General features: G+C 43.9%; 1 protein-coding gene across 1 annotated transcript in view; it reads right to left on the reverse strand.

Moving 5' to 3' along the window:
• Positions 1-22,891, reverse strand: part of FBLN1 (fibulin 1) — a 154,060-nt gene that overhangs the window by 30,860 nt on the left and 100,309 nt on the right. Inside the window, exons 15-16 of the mRNA XM_073621913.1 lie at positions 12,989-13,125; positions 8,297-8,431 (exon numbers count right to left, since the gene is read on the reverse strand). Coding sequence (XP_073478014.1) covers positions 8,297-8,431; positions 12,989-13,125 — 272 coding nt within the window. The remainder of the gene's footprint in view (positions 1-8,296; positions 8,432-12,988; positions 13,126-22,891) is intronic.

A 22,891-nucleotide genomic window follows, 5' to 3' on the forward strand; every position in this document is an offset into this window, starting at 1 on the left:
GACATTCCGACAACAAAACCGTGGATTTTTTTCCGACGAATGTTGGCTCAAACTTGTCTTACATACACACGGTCACACAAATGTTGTCGGAAATTATGAACGTCAAGAACGCGTTGAGGTACAAGACGTAGGACGAGCTGAGAAAAATTAAGTTCAATAGCTAGTGCGGCTCTTCTGCTTGATTCCGAGCATGCGTGGAATTTTGTGCGTCGGAATTGTGTACACACGATTGGAATTTCCGACAACAAGTTTTGTTGTCGGAAAATTTGAAAACCAGATCTCAAACATTTGTTGTCGGAAATTCCGACAGCAAATGTCTGATGGAGCCCACACACGGTCGGATTTTCCGACAACAAGCTCACATCGAACATTTGTTGTCGGAAATTCCGACCATGTGTACGCGGCATTAGAGTTATAACCGTTTGATTAAAGGGAAACTCTTACATAAATGGCATAGATTGTATTCTTCATATTTCCTATAGCATCAGGGCTTAGAGGGAGCTGACTGATGAAAAGTCTTCTCTTCCCCTCCTGTTTCTGGGGTCATAAAGTTTGTTTATTCCAGCCATTTGACCTACTGTTATTGTTATTTCACTGTGTATCCTTTTAATTTTGTATACTGCAATATTATTCAAACTGGGTCATTCCCATGGTTTTTATAGTCTTGTTGACTTAATTTTTGCAGTAAAGTGTTAACTTAAAAATACTATTAATTATTTGTGTCTTTTGCATTTGTATCTTCGGCTTGAAGTATGTAGGAACCCAGAGTGTCAGAGGTGCCGGAGGACTTGCAAGGTCAGGGCAACCACTGGGAGAAGCAACTTTCAGCGGCCCTGTGGGGGTAGCGCTACATACACTTTCCTGATAATTTGGTTACTTTTTTCACTTTGTTACTTTGCCCACTAAGGGCAAAACCCACCACCCAGTGATCCCTAGTTCCCCACTGCTTTGTTCCTTCATTGAAGCCAGAAGTCTTCAAATCCTTCAAGCTCAATTTTGGCTTCCTTACAAAGGGTCAACTTCTTCGTCCTTGTCTGGTGAAATTGCACGAGCCTGAGGATTGGCTGTCACCGCCCATGCCCAAGGAACTTTTTGGGGTGGAAAGAATTAGGCTAGATTTCAACCTAGTAAACTATGGTTGATATTTTCAAAACAGAATGTCCTGGGTTTTGGGGTTTTCAGGTGCTTTGAAGATAATCTGTGGATGCAAGCAGGAATTTATGGGGCTGTCTGATCTTTGGACCAACGCCACTGTACAAGATAAGGTTAGCCCACATTATTTCAATAAAAACATGTTAAAATATATCTAAACCCAATAACAAAACAAAAAAATGGCAGCATACCAGTCCTTGGATGTGGTGGCTGCATTGACTTTTTTACAGGCTTTTTTTCCTTTATTTTCACCTGTTGGTCTTGAACACATTTCCTGTCCTAGGGAGACAACACTCACTAAGGCTCGGTTCACACTGCCGCGACTTAAGTGCGACTTTTTCCTGGGCGACTTGAGTGCCACTTGATGTGCCTTTGAAGCAACTTTGAAGCAACTTCAGGGAATGCCTGGGTAATCTTCCTATAATGTTGGATCAAAGTCACATTAATTAAGATGAGGATCCGACTTGGAGGTGACTTCCATTAAAGTCTATGGCCACAATTCAGATAGAAGTCGCCTTTAAGTTGTACAGGAACCTTTTCTTAAGTCGGAGCGACTTCAGTAATGCTAATTAAGACAGCTCTCATTGAGTAAAATGGGATTTCACATGTCTCGCGACTTGGGGTCTCACAAGTTGGATCCCAAGTTGTGGCAGTGTGAATGTAGCCTTATGCCACGTACACATGATCTGATTTTCCGACGGGAAATGTTCGATGGGAGCTTGTTGTTGGAAATTCTGACCATGTGTAGGCTCCATCGGACATTTTCTGACAAACAAAATTTGAGATCTTGATCTCAAATTTTCTGACAACAAAATCCGTTGTCGTAAATTCTGACCGTGTGTACACAATTCCGGCGCACAAAGTTCCACGCATGCTCGGAATCAAGCAGAAGAGCCGCACTGGCTATTGAACTTCATTTTTCTCGGCTCGTCATACGTGTTGTACATCACCGTGTTCTTGACGTTCGGAATTTCCGACCAACTTTGTGTGACCGTGTGTATGCAAGACAAGTTTGAGCCAACATCCTTCGGAAAAAAAACATGGATTTTGTTGTTGGAATGTGCAATCGTGTGTACACGGCATTAGTGTACATTATTTATGGAGGAGCAGCCCTGTCACCATAGAAGTGTACTACAGAACACTTTCCCCTCTCCTTTTCTCCATAACATAGAAGGTGTTCTGTAATCCAAAGAGAGGATTCGGAATACAGTAATTGATAACAGTCAGCAGAGGTAAAGAGCACAGGAAGTCATCTGCTCATAAGATTTTTTTAGCAATAGCAACAGATATAACAAAACATTTTCAATGGAATAAAAAAAACCAAAAGGGGACATATAGGAGATGTTCGTTAGGGTTTACATACACTTTACAAAAAAAAAAAAATGAATACAGAGCAGCATATGTTGAAAACAGTCAGACATGAATGTTTAATAAAGGGAGCAGAAAAATAGTCCAAAATTCACTTTACTACTCCTTTTCTACAGCTCCCTCTTGCTGCTCCCATCAAAAAGCTACAGCCCCCAAATATTTACATATTTCCTGGGTAAGGCACCTGCTGCTCCTCTGAGACTTCCATACCTCCATCATGGTTGTGGGCAGATTGTAAGTGTGGCAGAGGAGCTGATTGGATGCTCAGAACCTACCCACGGCAGCAGTGGAGAACTACAAAAATCAGGTACAACTCAGCCCATAGTAAGGGCATTCCAAGAAACAACTAAGCATTTTTGGTGGGAGCAGAATGAGGGAGTGGTGGACCTAAAGTAATTTCTGAGTAATTATATGTAGAGAAAATAAAACTGGATGACTTGATGCCACCATTCAGCATGAATGATGGTATTGACACTGACCTGTATTGCTCCTTAATAGGCTGCTGTCAACACTTGGCTGTACTTAAAAGGGAATCGTTCTGTATTTGCTGAGAAGAAAGACTTCCGTGTAGCCAAAACATGAACTCTATCTGGTGGAAACCATTAGGTCAATTGAAGTTTGTACTAAAGACCGCAACCCCTCTGTGTGGGCCAGTCAGACGTAATGACAGTTTTTATGGAAGAATGGTTGGGAGCAAAGGTCAGGGAGCTTAGAATAACATTTTTACTTCTTGTAGCATGCATCCAGAAAGATTTTTTAAAAAACACAATATTCTAGCTTACAAAATAAGTTTTTTTTTCATCTCCCTGCCTGTAGATTGGACAGTAAAGGAACAGCATAAAACTGATGTCAGCCCTATGTCTTCCCCCTTCCCCAGTGCAATGTAAAAAAAAGCCTGATTGAGAGACCTTGATAACCCTCCTACTCTCAGTCTACATCTTAGTGTGAAAGGAAACTCATGTATAGATTGATTTTTGGTACCTCTACTAGCAGGTTTTAAAAATACTTGCTCTTGTATGTGCAATCCTGGCGTCTTAGTGTGTCAAGGAGGCGCAGGTACAGCATCCACCCCTGCTGCCTGCAACCTATCAAAGTCTATGGCAGAGTGAAGTACTCTGCGGCTAGACAGGGCTGAACATTGTGCCAAGTGGCACTCACATTTAGGACCTTATGCGTTCAGGAATAAATGCAAAGAATGCAGAATACCAGGCATTCATCCTGAAACGCATTGGGACCTAAATGCAAGTACCACTCACCATTCACATTGGCACCTGTGTTTATATGCATTTAGAGAACATTGCGAATTTGTGAATAAGGCCTATGGATGCTGCTGTGTGTTGTACGGAAGTCCTCATTTCCTCCTTAATCAGCTTGTCCCCTTTGCACTAGTATGGCTTTACTGCAGGGGTCCTATGGAGCCACCCTTTCATGCACGCTCATGGGATCCGACCTCACAGTGACATGATGGTACTGCCTGCACTGCTATGAAGATTCACACAAAACATGCCCTCTGCTCCTAATCCAGGGGAAGTGATGAACAAACAGCATCCAAGGCTTTGCCTTGGGACCACTGTCATTCACCTCTCTTGGAGAAGGAGCAGAGTGAGATTCTTGTGTACATAGTCCAGGCAGCATGTGCTTGTGGGCATAGGCACAAGTAGTATTTGCAGTAAAGCAAAGGATGATGGATAATGGACATATGGATATATGTAATGGGTGATGTTATGAGTGCTGCTTTCCCACCTGGAAGTTCGGGAAAAGCAGCACTCAGGAACCTGAAGGATGCAGCTTAAAGAAGAACTTAACTGTATCTGAGCTCCACAAACTGAAAACGCTATTTAAAGTGATTGTAAAGGGATTTTTTTTTTAATAACAAACATGGTATACTTCCCTTCTCTGTGCAATGGTTCTGCAAAGAGCAGCCTTGATCCTCCACTTCTCATGTTCCCCCTGGCACTCCTGACTCCTCCCCCTGCCGAGTTGACCTCCGCCCCCCCCCCCCCCACTTCAACCTTTAGAACCGCTTTAACTCATTTTTAGGCTGGGTTCACACTATTACATATTGGATGCGGGTTTCCTGTGCGTCTTCTGGTCCATTTCAGGTCCGAATTCAGTCAAAAGTTCAGACTGAAATTGGACCTAAATTGGTGAACAGGGACGCACTGGACCCCTGCTCTGAGGCGCACCATGTGGCAGTGTGAACCCAGCTTAATATTCAAAGCATACTTACACATCCATCCATGTCTCCCTGCTTTATTTTGTTGATGAAAGCACCCCCTAAGGCTAGCATTTTTAGCCATGGCCAACTTGAGTAAGGGCAGATGATTCACGTATCATTTACTTCTTGGAATCCATCTGCTCTTAGCTCAGACATGCAGGCATGGGAGTGTGCTTAGCCGAGAAAGCCCCTTCTCCCCTCCTCCAGGTGAAAGAAAAATAAATGCCCATGAAGACTCTTAGGATGTATGACATATTTTTGGCCTAGGCCAGAAACCAGGAAGCAACTGAAGAAATGTTAAAAAAAAAAAACAGTTTTGGACTCTTTGATCTTTGGTCTGGCACTCTCAGAGATTGTATATTCTTTCATTTTAGTGTAGCACCCTGGTGTTTAGGCAGGGTTGCTCCCACATTTACCTGCCAGGTGTAGATACCTTGGCTAATTGTTGAGGATCAATTGATTTCACTCTAAGTCTGTAATTGCTGCACTTCTCTCTTTTGCCGCTAGGTAGCCGGGTACCTGGTGGTATTAGATATGAGAAGGGCAATGCAAGGTCAGATTATGGGTATATGAGGTATCCCAGCCAAAGAGCAGGGGTTTTCTTAAATCCCTTGGCCTGCTGGGAGAACCTATATATTTATGTTGAGTCAGGTGATCAGTGTTCTGTGCCACCTGGACGGCTGTCTGGGTGGACATGTGTTGTGTTGCCCGGGCTGCTAGGGCCTATCCCGCACACATCCTGTTGCTAGCCTGTATGAGGGCCTTTCCAGAAGCAAGAGAGCAGCACAGGGTTGGGATTGCGGCTTGCAGTCCAACCAGAAGTGATGATTCTGCCGGCCAGGGAACCTGTCGTGGTCAGAAGTAGAGGGGAAGCTTTCGCCACTAAGAGACCATCCATCTTATTACCAGGGACCACAGTGAGTAGCTGAAGCAAGTACTGGAGCAGTATTCTCACCAACTGGGGACGGTGAAGAATCATGAAACTTCAGAGGGTATCAAGCCAGGGACCCAGCCAGCGGAGGGGATGCTTGCAGAGCAGCCTTGTGTGTCAAGCCAGGGACCGAGCAGGCCAGTGGGGTGAAGCTTGAGAAGTATCTGGAGTGCCAAGCTAGGGACCCAGCAGAGAGGCGTGGGTGACGCTTGAGGAAGATTCTACAGTGAAGATTGGAGAAGCTCACGGGATTCAGTGACAGTGAATCATCTAGTGAGAGAGACTGGGAGCTCAGTGGGCTGAAGAACTACGAGAAGTGATTGTAGTGGAAGCAAAGGAACTGTTACAACTTGTGTTAGAAACCATTAAAGACTGGTGCCATAGGAGACAGCATTCCTACACATGCAGATGTGGCATCTTGCTAGATGCCTTTCCTTGCATGGCTGTCCTCCTGTTGAAGTCTCTGAGTTTGCCAATTAACATTGCAACTACCTAAGGGTGTCCTGGCCTTAACCCTCTCTCCCAAAGTTCTCTTAAAAGAAATAAAAATCTCTTTGCATTCAAGAAGTGTCTGGTGCCCAATGAATCTAACTTGCATTACACCCACTATGCCTTGCAACCCACCACATACAGAAAGATGTCAGCTATCTCTGGCCCTGGAGGTTCTCATTCCACCAAAGGAGGCCTGGGACCTTGCTTCATTAGTCTATGTCCCAGCTGGGGATATTTACTTTCTTTATTTGTCCTGGTGTCCATTGTCATTGAAACAGTAATAAAGCAGAAATCTTCCAATGAGAACACTTGTTCAAGTGACAGCTGTTTAAAAAGGCATTTGGGGATTTCTCTCACTTTCTACAGAACAAAAAGGTGAAGGGAAACTTCCCCAATTGGATCTAGATAACAACAAAAATCTAAAAAAATTTTGAGAATCCATTGGGACCTATGTGCATCCTTGAAGGGCTACAGCAACAGGAGATCTGCATTCATCCTTTTCAAGGTTTTCCCTGTCCTAATCTTTAGTCTAAGGCCCCTTTCACACAATCGGACCGATCAGGTCCGCCTGTCTGTTTTTCGGGCGGACCCAATCGGGCCACCTATTGTCCTAAATGGGGAGGCAAATATCAGCAGACATGTCCACTGACATCCACCTGGCATCCGATCCGACTAAATCCGCTGAAAACAGACATCCAGCGGGTCGGATTGGATGACAATCGGATGGAAACGGACCACATGAAACTGACCCATAGAGGTGAGCGGGCTCTGTCCTTGCTATGCGGAGTGGACAGGATCTGTCATCCACCTGCTCAACGGGGATCAGTGGAGAAATCCCCCGCTGAGCAGTCGGATTCCGCTCGGACAGATCCGCCCTGTGTGAAATGGGTATTGGTACTGGGGAAGGGTGTAAGCAGGTGCTTACAAGTTGGTTGAGAGTTAGATGATTCTTCAGGCTGCCCAGCAGGCAAGGGGTTAGACTTGGCTCAGCATTTTTCTGGGCATTTCTGGGCTCAGCCCTTCCCCATGTGTTGTCAATAAATATGGAGAAGGCTCTGCTCAGGCACTTTCTGCCGTGGCCTGGATGGGAAGTGCAATCAGAGACAGAAGCAAAATGTAAAACACAGTACCCTGTGGAGCCCCCTCCAGTACACCTAGAGAGTACATCTAGAACCAGAACTCTGCCAGGTCACTGACTTTAAGGACTCCTACCTTGGGAATGTATGCACTGGCCAGTCTGCCATTACAGAGTTAGGGAGGGACATTGTAGAATGTTAATTATGTTGCTGGACTGTATTGCCAAGATGTTCAGTAAAATCCTATTAACTGTTTTATGCCTGGTCTGAACTTACTCAAAGGGGTGCGTGAAGGTACATAGTGTATCTAAAAGAACAGGGCCTGTAAGCACACGCAGGGTGAAGGCTAAGGGATGGAAGGCCATCACAAGGAGTCAACTCAGCATCGTAGCTGGCAAGAAGGAGTGTTTGCTACGGGTAACCATGAACTTGTAGGAATGTAATAGCAGCCAGACAGTGTGAAGGTGGTACCAGGCATGAGTGATGGTTCCTCTGGTAGCAAGGGGCTCGGTGCTCTAACTCCCTACCTAGCAGTCAGTGCCCTGAAAGCATTCAGGAACTAATCCAGCTCAGTAGAGTCCCCCTCTAAATACTACATTCTGGAAGACAAGGTGAGCAGCGCTAAGGGACAAAACTTTTCACAGGAGAAATCTTACACAGGTGCACAAGGTTTACAGCCCACTTCTAAACCAGGGTTCTGCCCTAATGTTGAGTTCACATGAATTCAGCCCAGCCTGGTCCTGGGCATTAGTGAGCGTGTACACAAGAAAGATACCCAGCGTGCTGGGCAAGTAGGCCCCGTCTCACATCCAGTGTTATGCAAAGAGGTAACCCTCCAAGGGGTGTCTACAAAAGGGCCAAAAAATAACTTTGGATGGTAAGTGTCCTGTAGTGGACCTCAGCCCCTCTGCCGAAGGCAGAGGTACACTTACCATTGAAACTGAAACTTCTTTGATGGCTCTACTGTAAACACCTGCTTAGAGTTCTTTTAATAACCATGCCTTCCCCTGCCTCTGTTTACCGATCGCATAGCAGAAAGGTACATAAATCGTTACCTACCGACAATCTTTCCATCCATCCAGCGTTTTTGAATGTCAAAGGAATCTCTCAGATTGCCCTCTGTTATAGCAAACTGAATGTCTGGCTTAGGTCCTACTGAATATGCTGGAGTTATAGCTCGAAGGAAGATGATATCTGCAGGAACATAAGATTATTGATCAGTAATGACATAGGTTTTTTACTCCCTATTTTCACCACATACAAAGCATCAATGCCATCACAACCAGATAAAAAGGTGTCATAAATGTCATCAAAAAGAGCCTTTCCATCCCTGATCATGCAAAGTAGTACTTTTGTAATCCTTTCCATCAGATGTTTCATGTCTTCTTTCTCCAAAATGTACAGCCCAAGAAAAAAAAAAAAAAAAACATGCTACTACTCATTTGCCCATTTAGGCTTTCTGTCAGAATTTAGTAGCTAACACCTCATCTCAATCTCTAATCACTCCTCCAGCCTGCTGACATATGTTGACCACTCTGCTGAGACCATTGACACATTACCATCACAGGAAGCTTTGTGATTATGGCTTGGTTTTGCCATCAGTGTGTTGCACAACAGGCAAGATGATTGGTGGTCCCACTGGGGAAATAACTGGGCCTTGGGGGGGATCAGACTAGAGTTTTTGTTCACTGATCATGCGTCACTGAGTTGTTTATGGGTGTAACGGTACACATTTGGCAGTAAACTGGGGAAAAGGATAGGGTTTGCTTTAAAACTGATATCCATTTATCAATAAAGGATCAGTATGTTGTGGCCCTCTCCTACATAGTAAGGGTATGCTCATTTAGGCTAAGAGGTAAGTATTCCTCATTCCCACAGGCCTAATCCCTTATGTACAACTGGTCACACAAATCGATAATTTTTATTGCCACCACTCCAACTTGGGTCTGCAGAACGGGAGCAAAAAAGCCACTGCTGCTAGGTAATGAGAGAACACCATGCGACAGTCCACTGCCAAAGTGTAGGGGAGAGCCGTCTGCTGGGGAAAAGAAGATCTGTAAGTAAAACTGTTTTTTCTGTCCCCCAGACAGAAACAGGAAGTTAATGTGATACTTAAACACACACCGTTTAATTTACATTACAGCATGACTTCCAACTGTCCCTGATTTCGAGGGACTGTCCCTGATTTGGAACAAAGTTCCTCTGTCCCTCTTTCCTCCTCATATTTGGTCTGATATACATAGTTGTATATAAAATGCACTTTTTATCTTTCAAAAGTGTTTCCCAGTGCTAAACCTTTTATCCATTTTTTTAATTGCTGCATTTGTAAATTTTAAAAGCCAGTATAAAGGAACAGTGGTGGTAAAAAAAAGCACTTGTGGGTTTAACTAACCAATTGTTTTGTATAATTATTTTTTAAGGGCGGTGTGGAAGGGATTTGTGTCCTATGCCTACATACTTTTCCTAATAAATGTCCCTCGGTCCCAAAAAGTCGGGAGGTATGATACAGCTGTCATATGACCCAGCTCTTTCCCAGCCTGTCTGCAGGGAAACCTAAGCATAAGGAGCTTTGAGTCCTCTGCTGCTGGTCACATGTTCAAAATAAAAAAAAAGATCTTTTGGAATACAGAGTAAAAATAAATAATTAAGATCAATAAACTGTTTTAAATTGTCATCCAAATATACAGTTGCTTGAAAAAGTATTCATACCCCTTGAAATGTTCCACATTTTGTCATGTTACAACCTAAAACGTAAATGTATTTTATTGGGATTTTATGTGATAGACCAACACAAAGTGGCAAATAATTGTGAAGTGGAATGATAATGATAAATGGTTTTCAAATTGTTTTACAAATAGATATCTGAAAAGTGTGGCATGCATTTGTATCCAGCCCCCTTTACTTTGATACCCCTAACTAAAATCTAGTAGAACCAATGGCCTTCAGAAGTCACCTAATTAGTAAATAGAGTCCACCTGTGTGTAACTTAATCTCAGTATAAATACAACTGTTCTGTGAAGCCCTCAGAGGTTTGTTAGAGAACCTTACAGAACAAACAGCACCATGAAGGCCAAGGAACACACCAGACAGGTCAGGAAAAAAGTTGTGGAGAAGTTTAAAGCAGGGTTAGGTTATAAAAAAATATCCCAAGCTCATGGAGCACTGTTCAATCCATCATCCAAAAAAAAAAAGAAAGAGTATGGCACAACTGCAACCCTACCAAGACATGGCCATCCACCTAAACTGACAGGCCGGGCAAGGGGAGCAATAATCAGAGAAGCAGCCAAGAGGCCCATGGTTGCCCTGGAGGAGCTGCAGAGATTCACAGCTCAGGTGGTAGACTCCACAGGACAACTATTAGTCATGCACTCCACAAATCTGGACTTTATAGAAGAGTGGCAAGTAAAAAGCCATTGTTGAAAGAAAGCCATATGAAGTCCCGTTTGCATTTTAGGAGAAGCCATGTGAGGGACACAGCAAACATGTGGAAGAAGGTGCTCTGGTCAGATGAGAAAAAAATTTAATAAACTTTTTGGCCTAAAAACAAAACGCTATGTGTGGCGGAAAAATAACACTGCACATCACCCTGAACACACCATCCTCACCGTGAAACATGGTAGTAGCAGCATCATGTTGTGAGGATGCTTTTCTTCAGCAGGGACAGGAAAGCTGGTCAGAGTTGATGGGAAGATGGATGGAGCCAAATACAGGACAATCTTAGAAGAGTTAGAGTCTGCAAAAGACTTAAGACTGGGGCGGAGGTTCACCTTCCAGCAGGACAACGACCCTAAACATACAGCCAGAGCTACAATGGAATGGTTTAGAAGATCAAAGCATATTCATGTGTTAGAATGGCCCAGTCAAATTCCAGATCTGTGGCAAGACTTGAAAATTGCTGTTCTCCATCCAATCTGACAGAGCCTCAACTATTTTACAAAGAAGAATGGGCAAAAATGTCACTCTCTAGATGCGCAAAGCACAGTGCAAAGATGGTAGAGACATACCCAAAAAAGACTTGCAGCTGTGATTGCAGCAAAAGGTGGTTCTATAAAGTATTGGGTGCTGAATACAAATGCACACCACACTTTTCACATATTTATTTGTAACAAAATGTAAAAAAACATTTATCATTTTCCTTCCACTTCACAAATATGTGCCACTTTGTGTTGGTCTATCACATAAAATCCCAATAAAATAAATTTACGTTTTTGGTTGTAACATGACAAAATGTGGAACATTTCAAGGGGTATGAATACTTTTTCAAGGCACTGTATATATTTGAAATCAAATCTTTATTATTTTTTGGCAATAAAATGGTGTGGGCAGATTTCTCATGCCCCTTCAGCCTGTGTCTTAGAATAGGAGGGAGGTGAAGTCACCATTAATATACATGTAATATACTGCCAGGCTGCCACCATTGTGTTTAGCTGGTTAGTGGACATGGAGTAGGAGGGAGCGAGTGGGCTGTCATTTACCACTGTGTATACTCTCACATGTGTGACTCTATAGTCACATGGGCTGATCAGATTTGATAGGGAGGAAATGCTCAACATAGAAACTCACTGAAAACTGAGCATGTGCAGAGTTGCCACCAAAGCTACAAAATCCCAAGCTGAATTGGGGGCATGAACAGAAGGTGGAGACAGAGAGCAGCAGGATCAACCAGGTTTTTTGCAGAATGCAGAAAATGAATCTCATAGTGGTTGATTGAGTATGAACAGCATGTGATACCCCATTTATTGATAGTTTTTTAGGATGACACTTTAACATGTAGCCCCACCGAAAGAGAGGACTTTTATTTTTTATTTTGATTTAGTGTTAGGACTTTGATGAAGTTTTTTAAGTAAGCAGTGTAAATACCTGAATTTGATTTGTTATACAGTCCCCGGTGAATTAATAGTATGTACAACTTGCTCAATCTCACCAAAATGTAGGTGTTGCCTGGAGTCTAGCTTTAAGATTATGAAAACCCATGTTACATAATGGACATGAATAGACTTAACACCTGATTATAAATAATTGTTTCTGAGAAAATCTTTTAAAATTTAAAGTGTTACTAAACCCAGGATCCTACATTCACTTTATCTGGTCTCCTACAGTACACAGAACATGGAAATGCAATTATTTTAGTAAATATAAACTGCTAAATACCTTTTCTCATCCACAGTATATAGCAGTCTTGTGACTTCTATCAGTGTCTTGTTAAAGCTTGTAGGAGGAGTTTTCATTCTACTCTATGAGGCTGCAGGACCTCTGACCCTCTGTCTTGACAGTACCGATTGGCCCCGTGCTGATCACATGCACCCTCCCAAGAAAAAAAAGAAAACTCTCTAGCAATACACACCAAACTGAGCACGTGCAAAGTGACTCCAAAGGCTCTGTTCTATCAGGAGATGGATTGGGGACAATAGAAGAAGGGGAGGATCAGAGAAGACAGGATCAAACAGTCTTTTTACACAATGAGGAGGATTAACTTCCACAGTGAGTTCCACAGTGAGTATAACAAGCATGCTTTACTGCATATACAGACTGGTTTTACTGTTGTGGATTTAGTAACACTTTACTACAAGGAAGGTTTATGAAATCTGGAGTCAAAGTTATGTCTTTAACAACCATTGAGGTTTTACCTTTCCAATAAAACAGATCATCTGATAATTAAAGGTAACCCCACTCCACATTTGCTCTGGTTTAATTTATCATTTTAAATAGCCCTTAAGGAATTGTACATTCTGCTCTTTTTACTAAGCTTACCTTGTGGTTGGTTGAACTCGCGGAAAGTGGGCAGGGAGACGACCGTGTTGGATATTGTGTGTACTAGATCCATAATGCAGCTCATGTCATTCGGCCAACAGGATTTGATGCAGCGGCTTGTATCTGATCTTTCATATCTGCATGTGGAAAAAAAAGCAGGTTGAAGTATGATATTAGAAAAACTATTCTTCTTCCCGGCAGCAGCACAAGGTAAGGGAGGTGCACTCTGATGTAAGGGAGGGAGGGGGGTTCTTGACTTCTGATGATGGGGTGGCTCTTGACATCTGATATAAGGGGGAGTGGGGTGCACTGGACATCTGCTTATAATTATTATGAGAATAATACAACTCTAAGACAGTTGAAAAGGAGGGTCACACACCACTGGTATCATCCACAAGAAATTTTATTGGAGACTGCTCAGACAGAACACCGCGGCAGATCCATGTTCTGTATGAGCAATCTCCTATATAGTTTCTTGTGGATGATACCAGTGGTGTGACACTCCTTTGCAGACTTGCATCATACATTTACATTTAATGGAAAGAAAATTATTTAATATGATAAAGAGTATGATAAAGAGTATATACATTTATATAGTCTTACAGATACAACTGACTCTTTGAGGGCAACCGTAATGCTCATGCAGCGCGCAATGAAATTGAGTTTGACACCCCTGTCTTAGATAGTTATCCTGTATTGTACTGCCTCCTAGTGGCCATTTAGGGAACTAATATTAGGAAGCCATGCACTACAGTAGTTTCCCTGTCTGCTATACATGTTGAATAATGCTTGTTACATATCCATGTTATTGGCATTATCAACTTATCTTGTATTTAAACAGTTGACTTCGAATTACATTTGGCTGATTAATCTCCATAACATTTTTTGGGTGAAATCAACATGCTTTTGACCTTACTCCAACCTGCAACTGATCTCCTTCTAATCACCTTTGGCATTCTCGTTGACTTGTAAAGGGAGAAGGATAGCTCTGATGTGAAAAAATCCCATGTATACAGGCCCTTAGACAATCCATGATACCCATGCTGCATGCTTGTTCAAGGATACTGATTCACTAAATAGCAAAGCAAGGTTATTAATGATAGCCCCAAGAATGATAACTTGCATTTTTAAAAACAAACGAGCTCCAGCAGCTCCCATATCCTGAAATTTTCACTTTGACAAATGCTTTAAGTCCATATTAGCCTTTGTTGGAAGTATGTACTAAATTTACTGTTTGTGGTTCCCTCTTTTATTGATACCTTTTTATGCCCACCTTTTGCCTCTTAGGAGTAAATCCAGAAACAATCATACTTACCTATATGGCTGCAGCATTGGTCCGATGCCGGAACTGTCCCTCGCCAGATCTAAGACAGAGACCAAGAAAAAATACCCCCTAGATGGGACTTTGAAAGACCACCAACTCAATATGTATGTACAAAAGTTTATAAACTTTTGTACATATATATTGAGTTGGTGGTCTTTCAAAGTCCCATCTAGGGGGTATTTTTTCTTGGTCTACGTATCAGGGATGGGACCACCATACTCCTTTTCCTGACATGGTGGAAGCCTCTTTCTTTTCGATCTAAGACAGAGAGTCAAGTGATCACATTGCTGCTGATCATTCAGTTCTTGGTCTCAACTGAGTAGTAAGGATGAGCTCCAGCATGTTCGCATATCCCACGTGCAGAGCCCGCCAGTCGGCACTGTACTGCGCTAATCACAGGCAGGGAGACATTTCCCGATCTCTGCAGCCGCACATCAGGACAATGTCTCACTGCCTGTGATTAGCGCTGTGCAGTGCCGACTTCCTGGCGGGCTCTGCACGTGGGCTGTGCGAACACGCCGGAGCTCATCCTTACTGAGCAGATAGAGGTGGCTGTCTGTCGCCGGGTCTTTGCTCTACCCCTCCAGCACTCACTGGAGCACCAAGCTGTGGAGGGGGCGGGAGTCGCTGGCTCAGGGTCTTATTGGTGCGCTGAGAGGCCAGAGTCAGTTATTCATGGATCAACAATAGCGCTGCGGGAGGCATTCCCCCATCAACACTGACTGTGTGGTGGTGGAAGCAAAGAAAATCAAATCATCTATGAGATGCTTAAGCCAGCTGCCACTCAGGCATCTGGGTGGATCCCGACATTATTGTTTGGATTCCTGCAGAGCCTGGGCCAGCTTTGTGATGCAGAGATAAGTGCACTAATGTAATCCACATGGGAAGTATGGCCAAAAGAGCTTTTAGCCATATTTCTCCTTAAAGTAAATGTATAGCCATCCAATGAATGGGAGAATATAGAGCCCAGTGGTAACTCTACATAGAATGTAGATGCCATGTCTCTTTTTATTTTTGTGCTAACCATCACACATTGCAGTAGGTTACAAAAATTGTGGCATCTGTTTGAAAGGTCTTTGGCAGTGATGGTTCCTAAATATGGTCTTCCTTAGCAAGGTAATTTTATAGCCTGAATACATACAGTACCTTGAAAAAGTATTCATACCCCTTGACATTTTCCACATTTTTGTCATGTTAGAACCAAAAACGTAAATGTATTTTATTGGGACTTTATATGATAGACCAACACAAAGTGGCACAGAATTGTGAAATGGAAGGAAAATGATCAATGGTATATTATGTATAATAAATTGTACTGTTTGTTGACTTCAAAGAGACTTTATAGACAAATATTTTCTAGGAAGAGCCTGGAAAATATTGACAGGAAATCCAAAACACATTTGACATTTTATGCTACACTGAAGTCTGTCCCAAAGGCCAGAGTTTTCCATAAAAAACATCTGCCAGCCATGTGGTATGGTTTTATTATAAACCTGGAGTCCAGCAAATAGCTATAAACACAAATAAAACACATGCAAGGGAGCAGCTTTACCTGTTAAACGATTTGTATGTCTGTCCATCCAGTCCTGAGATTTACACAGTTCTGCCACACAACGCAGTCCTGTCTGCTAGACCAGGAGATCTGTTTTTCTCTGCAGCAGTTAAATACCACCTAAGGTTGTTGTTCCTCCTCCAGCCTGTGATTGGATATTGATAAGAGAAACAGCAGACTGATGAGCTAATTTCTCTGTCACTCTGCTCTCTCCTCCCATCCGCATGCTCGTTGTTAACAGATGAGCACTACAGCAGAACTGATGGTTCTGTGTGCGCTTCTGCATCTCCCAGCCTGACTTCTGCTGCACAGACACTGCAAGAGGCTGATATCTGGTCAAATTCAGGTACTTATATAAAACAAAATTACTTACATACATAAAAAAAAACTCCAATGCATTCAATAATTGATGAATACATAACTGCATTCAATTGGATCTTCTATATGTAAACCATATAGTCTAGACCAACTGAAAACTAACATTCTGAGATTGGATAGATGATGGTGGGTGAACAACTTACCATTTGCATAAGTTTATTTCATGGGACGGACAAACATCAACATCTGGGTTTTCCACTTCTGATTGTTGGGTGGACAGATCCTTTAAAGCAGGGGTGTCCAACCTTTTGATCTTTCTGGGACACCTTGGAAAAAGAGGAATTGTTTTGGGCCACATTTGTTTTATGCAGGAAAAGGGTTCCTGCATCATTTTTGAACCGCAGCGGCCGGGAAATCGCATGGTACTTTTGCACCATGCAATTTCATGGCAGTTCACACTCCTGAAAAACGCACTGTGGGTGGTTGCGGGTGCAGAAACGGTTGCGATTGCTGCACAAGCAGTAGTGTGAACCTAGCCTAAATTCACGGACAGTCTGAGATTTTTACATCTGTCTGTGAATATCTATTACCGACATGCAGATTATATGTCATGAGAGCACAGCGTGGTCAGTTCTCTAGCAGTGCTGGGAACTCAGCCTGCTCTCCTCTAATGATCAGACTTCTGATCAGACTTCTGCTGACACCCCCCCCCCCCAACTGCTTTTTACTGGGGAGTTCGGTGTACTGCTGTTACTCCTCCCTGAGCTCCTTATGCAGCTGAGAACAGATTTTTTGTGATCACTCATAAAAAGGAAAATAAAGTATTTATAATGTTGTTTGTTTTTTTATAAATGTTTTGCCTTTTATCTCTATTTGGGTTTTTTTGCAAGGTGAGAGTTTACATATTCTTTAAAGAGCTAGAGATGCTTTAATCAGCTGTAGGATATGGTACATAGTCTCCAAAGCTGCATTTATATGCATAATGAACAATGGATACACAAAGTCTACACACCCCTGTTAAAATGTCAGGTTTCTGTGATGTAAAAAAATGAGACAAAGATAAATAATTTCAGAACTTTTTCCACCTTTAATGTGACCTATAAACTGTACAACCCAATTGAAAAACAAACTGAAATCTTTTGGGGGGGTTGTAAAAAAAAAAATAAAAAATCATGTGGTTGCATACGTGTGCACACCCTGTTATAACTGGGGGTGTAGCTCTGTTCAGAATTAAGCAATCACATTTAAACTCAAGGTTAATAGGAGTCAGTACACATCTGCCATAATTTAGAGTGCATCTGATTAACCCCAAATAAAGTTCAGCTGTTCTAGTAGGTCTTTCCTGACATTTTCGCACCCTACAGCAAAAGCCATGGTCTGCGGAGAGCTTCCAAATCATCAGAGTGATCTCATTGTTAAAAGCTATCGGTCAGGAGAAGGGTACAAAATAATTTACAAAGCATTGGATATACCATGGAACAAAGGGAAGACAGTCATCATGCATCATGCTGGTCAGGGAGGCTGCCAAGAGGCCAACAGCAACATCAGCTGCTTCTGGACTGCCCCTCGTACATTAACTGTGGCAGGGCGGCCCAGGTGCGCAAAATCACATACCTGTGTGATTGGATACAGTGGGAGCCAATCAGTGGGTCCGGTGGCCACGATGGCTGCTGCGACCTGCTGATCGCTCACAGGAGAGACGGAGCATGCTTTGGGGCTGTTTTTCTTTAGCTGGAACAGGGGCCATAGTCAAGGTAGAGAGAATTATGAACTGTTCCAAATACCAGTCAATTGGCACAAAACCTTCAGGCTTCTGCTAGAAAGCTGAACATGAAGAGGAACATCATCTTTCAGCATGACAATGACCCAAAGCATACATCCAAATCAAGGAATGGCTTCACCAGAATAAGATTAAAGTTTTGGAATGGCCCAGCCAGAGCCCAGACCTTAATCCCTCGCAATATGACAGATTTGGAGTGTTTTTGCAAAGAGTGCCAAGTCAAGATGTGCCATGCAGATAGACTCATACCCAAAAAGACTGAGTGCTGTAAAAAAATCAAAAGGTGCTTCGACAAAGTATTAGTTTAAGGGTGTGCACACTTATGCAATCATATTATTTTAGTTTTTTTTTCATTTTTACTTCCCTCCACCTAAAAGATTTCAGCTTGTTGTTCAACTGAGTTGTACAGTTTATAGGTCACATTAAAGGTGGAAAAAGTTCTGAAATTATTTATCTGTCTCATTTTTTTACAGCACAGAAACCTGACATTTTAACAGGGGTGTGTAGACGTTTTATATCCACTGTAAAACTATGGGCAAGATAAAAAATGACATGTACAATGCCGTCTCCCACAAGCAACAAGCAATATAGAAGAATTCCAGATATTGGTGTTTTATACATGTAGCACCCTGTCCTGAACAAGGGCTACCAGTTAAATTTAGCATTGCTGGTACTCGTCAGGGATGCCAGCTCTCTCCCCTGATCTTCATTCTTACTCTGGAACCCTTTCTCTGTACAATGAGATTGGATTCTAGCATTGTGGGACTCCGGAAAGCCTCTGGCAATCTGACGGATCCGCTGACGTCTTTGCCAAATCTGCTTCACTCCTTCCATGAGTATGGTACCCTGTCATATTTCCAAATTAATTTATCCAAATCTTCTGCTCTCAACATCACAGTGGTGCGGGCTGTAATCAGACGTCTCCGTCCCTCTTTCCCCCTTTCATTGACCCTGCTCGTTATTTGGTAATTCATATCACGCCAGACGGCAAGCTCTCCTCTACTGCCCTACTGACCTCCTTAGACTTCTGGGTAAGATTGCAGCTCTGGCACTTTCTCCGCCAGTGTGCTCGCTCTTCGAGTGTTTCCTGCCAACTTATGGAATTAGAGAGCATTTGCCATAGACAGGAACCGATTCGCCATTGTCTTTCCACTATCTATGCTGCTCTGATCCAACCAAAGGAGGATTTTACCCCAGCATTCCTTTCTAAGTGAGAATCAGATCTTACTCTGCATTTCACTGATTCACAAAAGGAGAGAATTCTTAATTTTGCTCAGAAATCTTCAATTGCCACTAAGGTCCAAGAAACCAGCTACAAGATTTTGACTAGGTGGTATAAGGTGCCCGTGACTTTACACAGCATTTTTTTGCAGGTATCAGATACGCATTGGCGGTGCGGCGCTGATCGGGCCACAATGTTCCACATTTCCTGGGACTGCCCAAAAATCAAACCGTTTTGGCAGGAGGTGGCCTCTACCATCAAAGATCTGACCAATGTTGATCTAGCAGGGAGCGTGTCTGCTGCACCTCACAACACGGCCTATCAAAAAATATAAGGCCTCTCTCACGATCCAGCTGTTGAATGCTGCAAAGGCCTGTATTCCTCTGCTCTTGAGATCTGTGACTCCGCCCTCGAGGTCTCTTTGGTTTTCCAAAATTAATTAACTTAGGGACATGGAGGATCTTACGGCAACCTTATACAATTGGGAGGAGACCTTTTGGGACACTTGGAGGCCTATCTACGAGAGACTTTGCAACCCGGTTGAATTCCCGGGATTTGCCTAATTTTGGCCCTGGGCGAGCAACCCTGCTATCCTGCTTTTCTGGTACTACATCTATTCATTTCCTCTTTTTCTCCCCTCCACCCTTTCTTTGTCACCCCCTTTTTTTTTTACCCTCTTTTTTCTCTTTTGTAACTAATTCCCCCGAAAATACTTTTTTGGCCCCTGGGACTCTCTAAGTGACTCCAGGATTTTTTACTATTACATTTGTTGGAGACGCTATCTGTCGCATCTAGCTAAGCTAGTAGTTTTGTTGGCTGATTGATTTAAAGTTTGTTCGATCTCTAAGACCTCATGGCTGCAAACAGATTTGATGTTTGTTTTACTTTTATATGCTTATTATAGCTGAGCAGTCCTTATTGTACACATATTATATTACATGTTGGTTATCTCTGTACCCCTTTATGCTCTTTTCTGCTTGGCTTGTACTGTGAAATTTTGGGTACACAAACAAATAAAAGAGTAATGCCGCATACACACGACCGGACTTTCCGTCAGAATAGACTCCGACAGTCTTTCCGACGGAGTTCCGCTGAAACGAACTTCCCTACACACGATCACACCAAAGTCCGATCATTTAGAACGCGATGACGTACGACGGGACTAGAAAAAGGAAGTTCGGGGGGGTGTGTCCAAGATGGCTGAGGGAGCAGACGTGTTTGTCTGAGCTCCTCAGGACCGGATCTTCTAATCCTGCTTTTACTGGGTGCAGATCCATAAAGACTATCCTAAGTCCCTGCTGACTAAGGGGCCACTCTGGACCACCTGGGGAGGAAAACGGCCAGCCGAGGTCGCGGAAAAAACTATCCAGCCGGACATCGTGGACTAGGCCGAAGCCGGGGACTCGCCTGGAAATCCTGCCCGCGGCCTCACAAGGCCGGCGTGGTACCCGTCCGGACGCTGAGAGGAGGGTCCCAGCAGGTTCTCCCTGTCCCCTCCGCTCCTGGTACCCTTCCCTGGGGCATGCACAGGAGGAAGAACCAACCCAGAATCCGGAAAAAGGCCACAAAGCCCGACAGTGCAAACAGGGCCAAAGCCGGGGCCTTGCCTACGACTCCTGCCCGTATGGAGAACCAGGCCGAAGACTGTGATAGGCTGCCTGCTACGGCGGCTGATTTTAAAGCAGTCCTACAGGCCATAACCACCCTGAATGGTAAGGTGGATCATATTCAAGTTAATGTGGAGTTCATTAGGAAGGACTTTGATGCCTTTCATGGCAGAATGACTGAGATGGAGCACAGGGTCTCCCAGGTGGAAGATACGGTACGTGATCATGGGGCCGACATTCATGCACTTAAAGCCAGGGTTAAAACACTTGAGTCCCGCGCAGAAGATGCAGAGAACTGTAACAGAAGGAATAATTTGCGCATCTTGGGTCTCCCTGAGGGGGCAAAGGGCACGAACCCTACGGCCTTCGCTGAACGCCTACTGCAACAGCTACTCCCTTCAGTGCGCTTTTCTCCATTTTTTATAGTGGAAAGGGCCCATCACATACCCACCACGAGGGGACCCCAGAGAGCACCGCCCCGAACGGCTATCTTTAAACTCCTTCACTTTCGGGATAGAGATATTGTGATGCCGGAAGCCAGGGCCCAGGGCGAACTCCGCTTCGAAAACGCCAAACTCCTAATCTTTCCAGATTACTTGCTGGAAACCCAAAAGCAGCGGAAATCCTTTGATGCTGTGAGAGCGAGGCTCCCCTCCCACCATATCAAGTACAGTATGCTGTTCCCGGCCAGGCTGCGGGTGGAGGATGCGGCCTCCATGAGATTACTTAATCAGCTTATATCTAGAATTGCTACCTACGCTACGGATAATGTGGTGATACTGGGGGGACTTTAACCTGGCCCCGGATCCTGGAATGGACAGACTCTCACCCGGAGTGGGCTCATCTTCAGAGCTGCTCTCCTGGGCGGAAGCTTCTAATCTCACTGATGTTTGGAGATGGCGTAACCCTTCTCGGAGGGCTTATACATGTCACTCAGCTCCACACAAAACCCTCTCACGTATAGACCTTGCCTTTGCGGGGGGATCTGTCCTACCCAGGGTTCGGGATATCACCATTCTCCCCCATGGCATATCCGATCACGCCCCCCTTGCCTTGAAGCTGTGCATGTCCTCTACACCGGGGGAGAGTTTGTGGAGACTGTCCAGGTTCTGGCTGTCTGATTCCTGAATAGCGGAACCATATAGGTCTGAGGCGATGCAATATTGGAGGGAGTTGATTCAATCAGTGTCTCTGATCATGTCTTGGGACGCATTTAAGGCCTTTACCAGCGTCAACTTGCAGTCGCATATCCGCAAGGTCCGTAAAAATCTGAGGGAGGAGACCCGAAAGGCTGAGGAGAGGGTGACAGCACTTGAGGAGGAATACTCCGAGTCGGGGACTCCGAGAGCCTATTCTAACTTCCAGGCAGCGTTGAGGGATGTTCTACTACTACGCACATCAGCTACCAAAACAAAGTTCCTACATCAGTCCCAAAGAATCTTTGAGCATGGGGAGAAGACAGGCAGTATGCTGGCATGGTTGGCGAGGGAAAGCTCCTCCCGGTGACTATCTCGTCCATATGTGACTCAGATGGGACGACTCTGACAGAGCCCTCTTCCATCAATGACAGATTTGCGTCATTCTATCGGGAACTCTATGGTTCTCGGATGGAGTGCACGGACGAAGAACTGACGGCATACCTCGACGAGGTGGAGCTCCCTTGCCTGACATCCACATTTAGAGAAGCTTTAGACGGTCCTATCCTATTAGAGGAATTACAGAGGGCAGTTGCCTCCTTGCAAAACAGCAAAATGCCAGGTCCAGATGGGATACCTGCCGAATTCTTTAAAACTTATGCTGACGAAATATTACCATCGTTTAGACTAGTACTGCAAAAGGCCATGGAAGGGAACTCATTACCCCCAACAATAGCTGAGGCAGTAATAGTGGTCATCCTTAAACCTGGTAAGCCCCCTGAACAGTGTTCTTCATATCGCCCAATCTCCCTCCTTAATGTGGACACCAAGCTGTTGGCTAAGGTTTTGGCCGCTCGCTTAAACACTGTAATTACGGCATTGGTGCACGAGGACCAGTCTGGCTTTATGCCAGGCAGAGGGACCAACATAAACATCTGATGCCTCCTTACACATCTCTCCAGGG

Source organism: Aquarana catesbeiana, linkage group LG03 (genome assembly GCF_042186555.1).
Source record: "Aquarana catesbeiana isolate 2022-GZ linkage group LG03, ASM4218655v1, whole genome shotgun sequence".
Taxonomy (NCBI): Eukaryota; Metazoa; Chordata; class Amphibia; order Anura; family Ranidae; genus Aquarana; species Aquarana catesbeiana.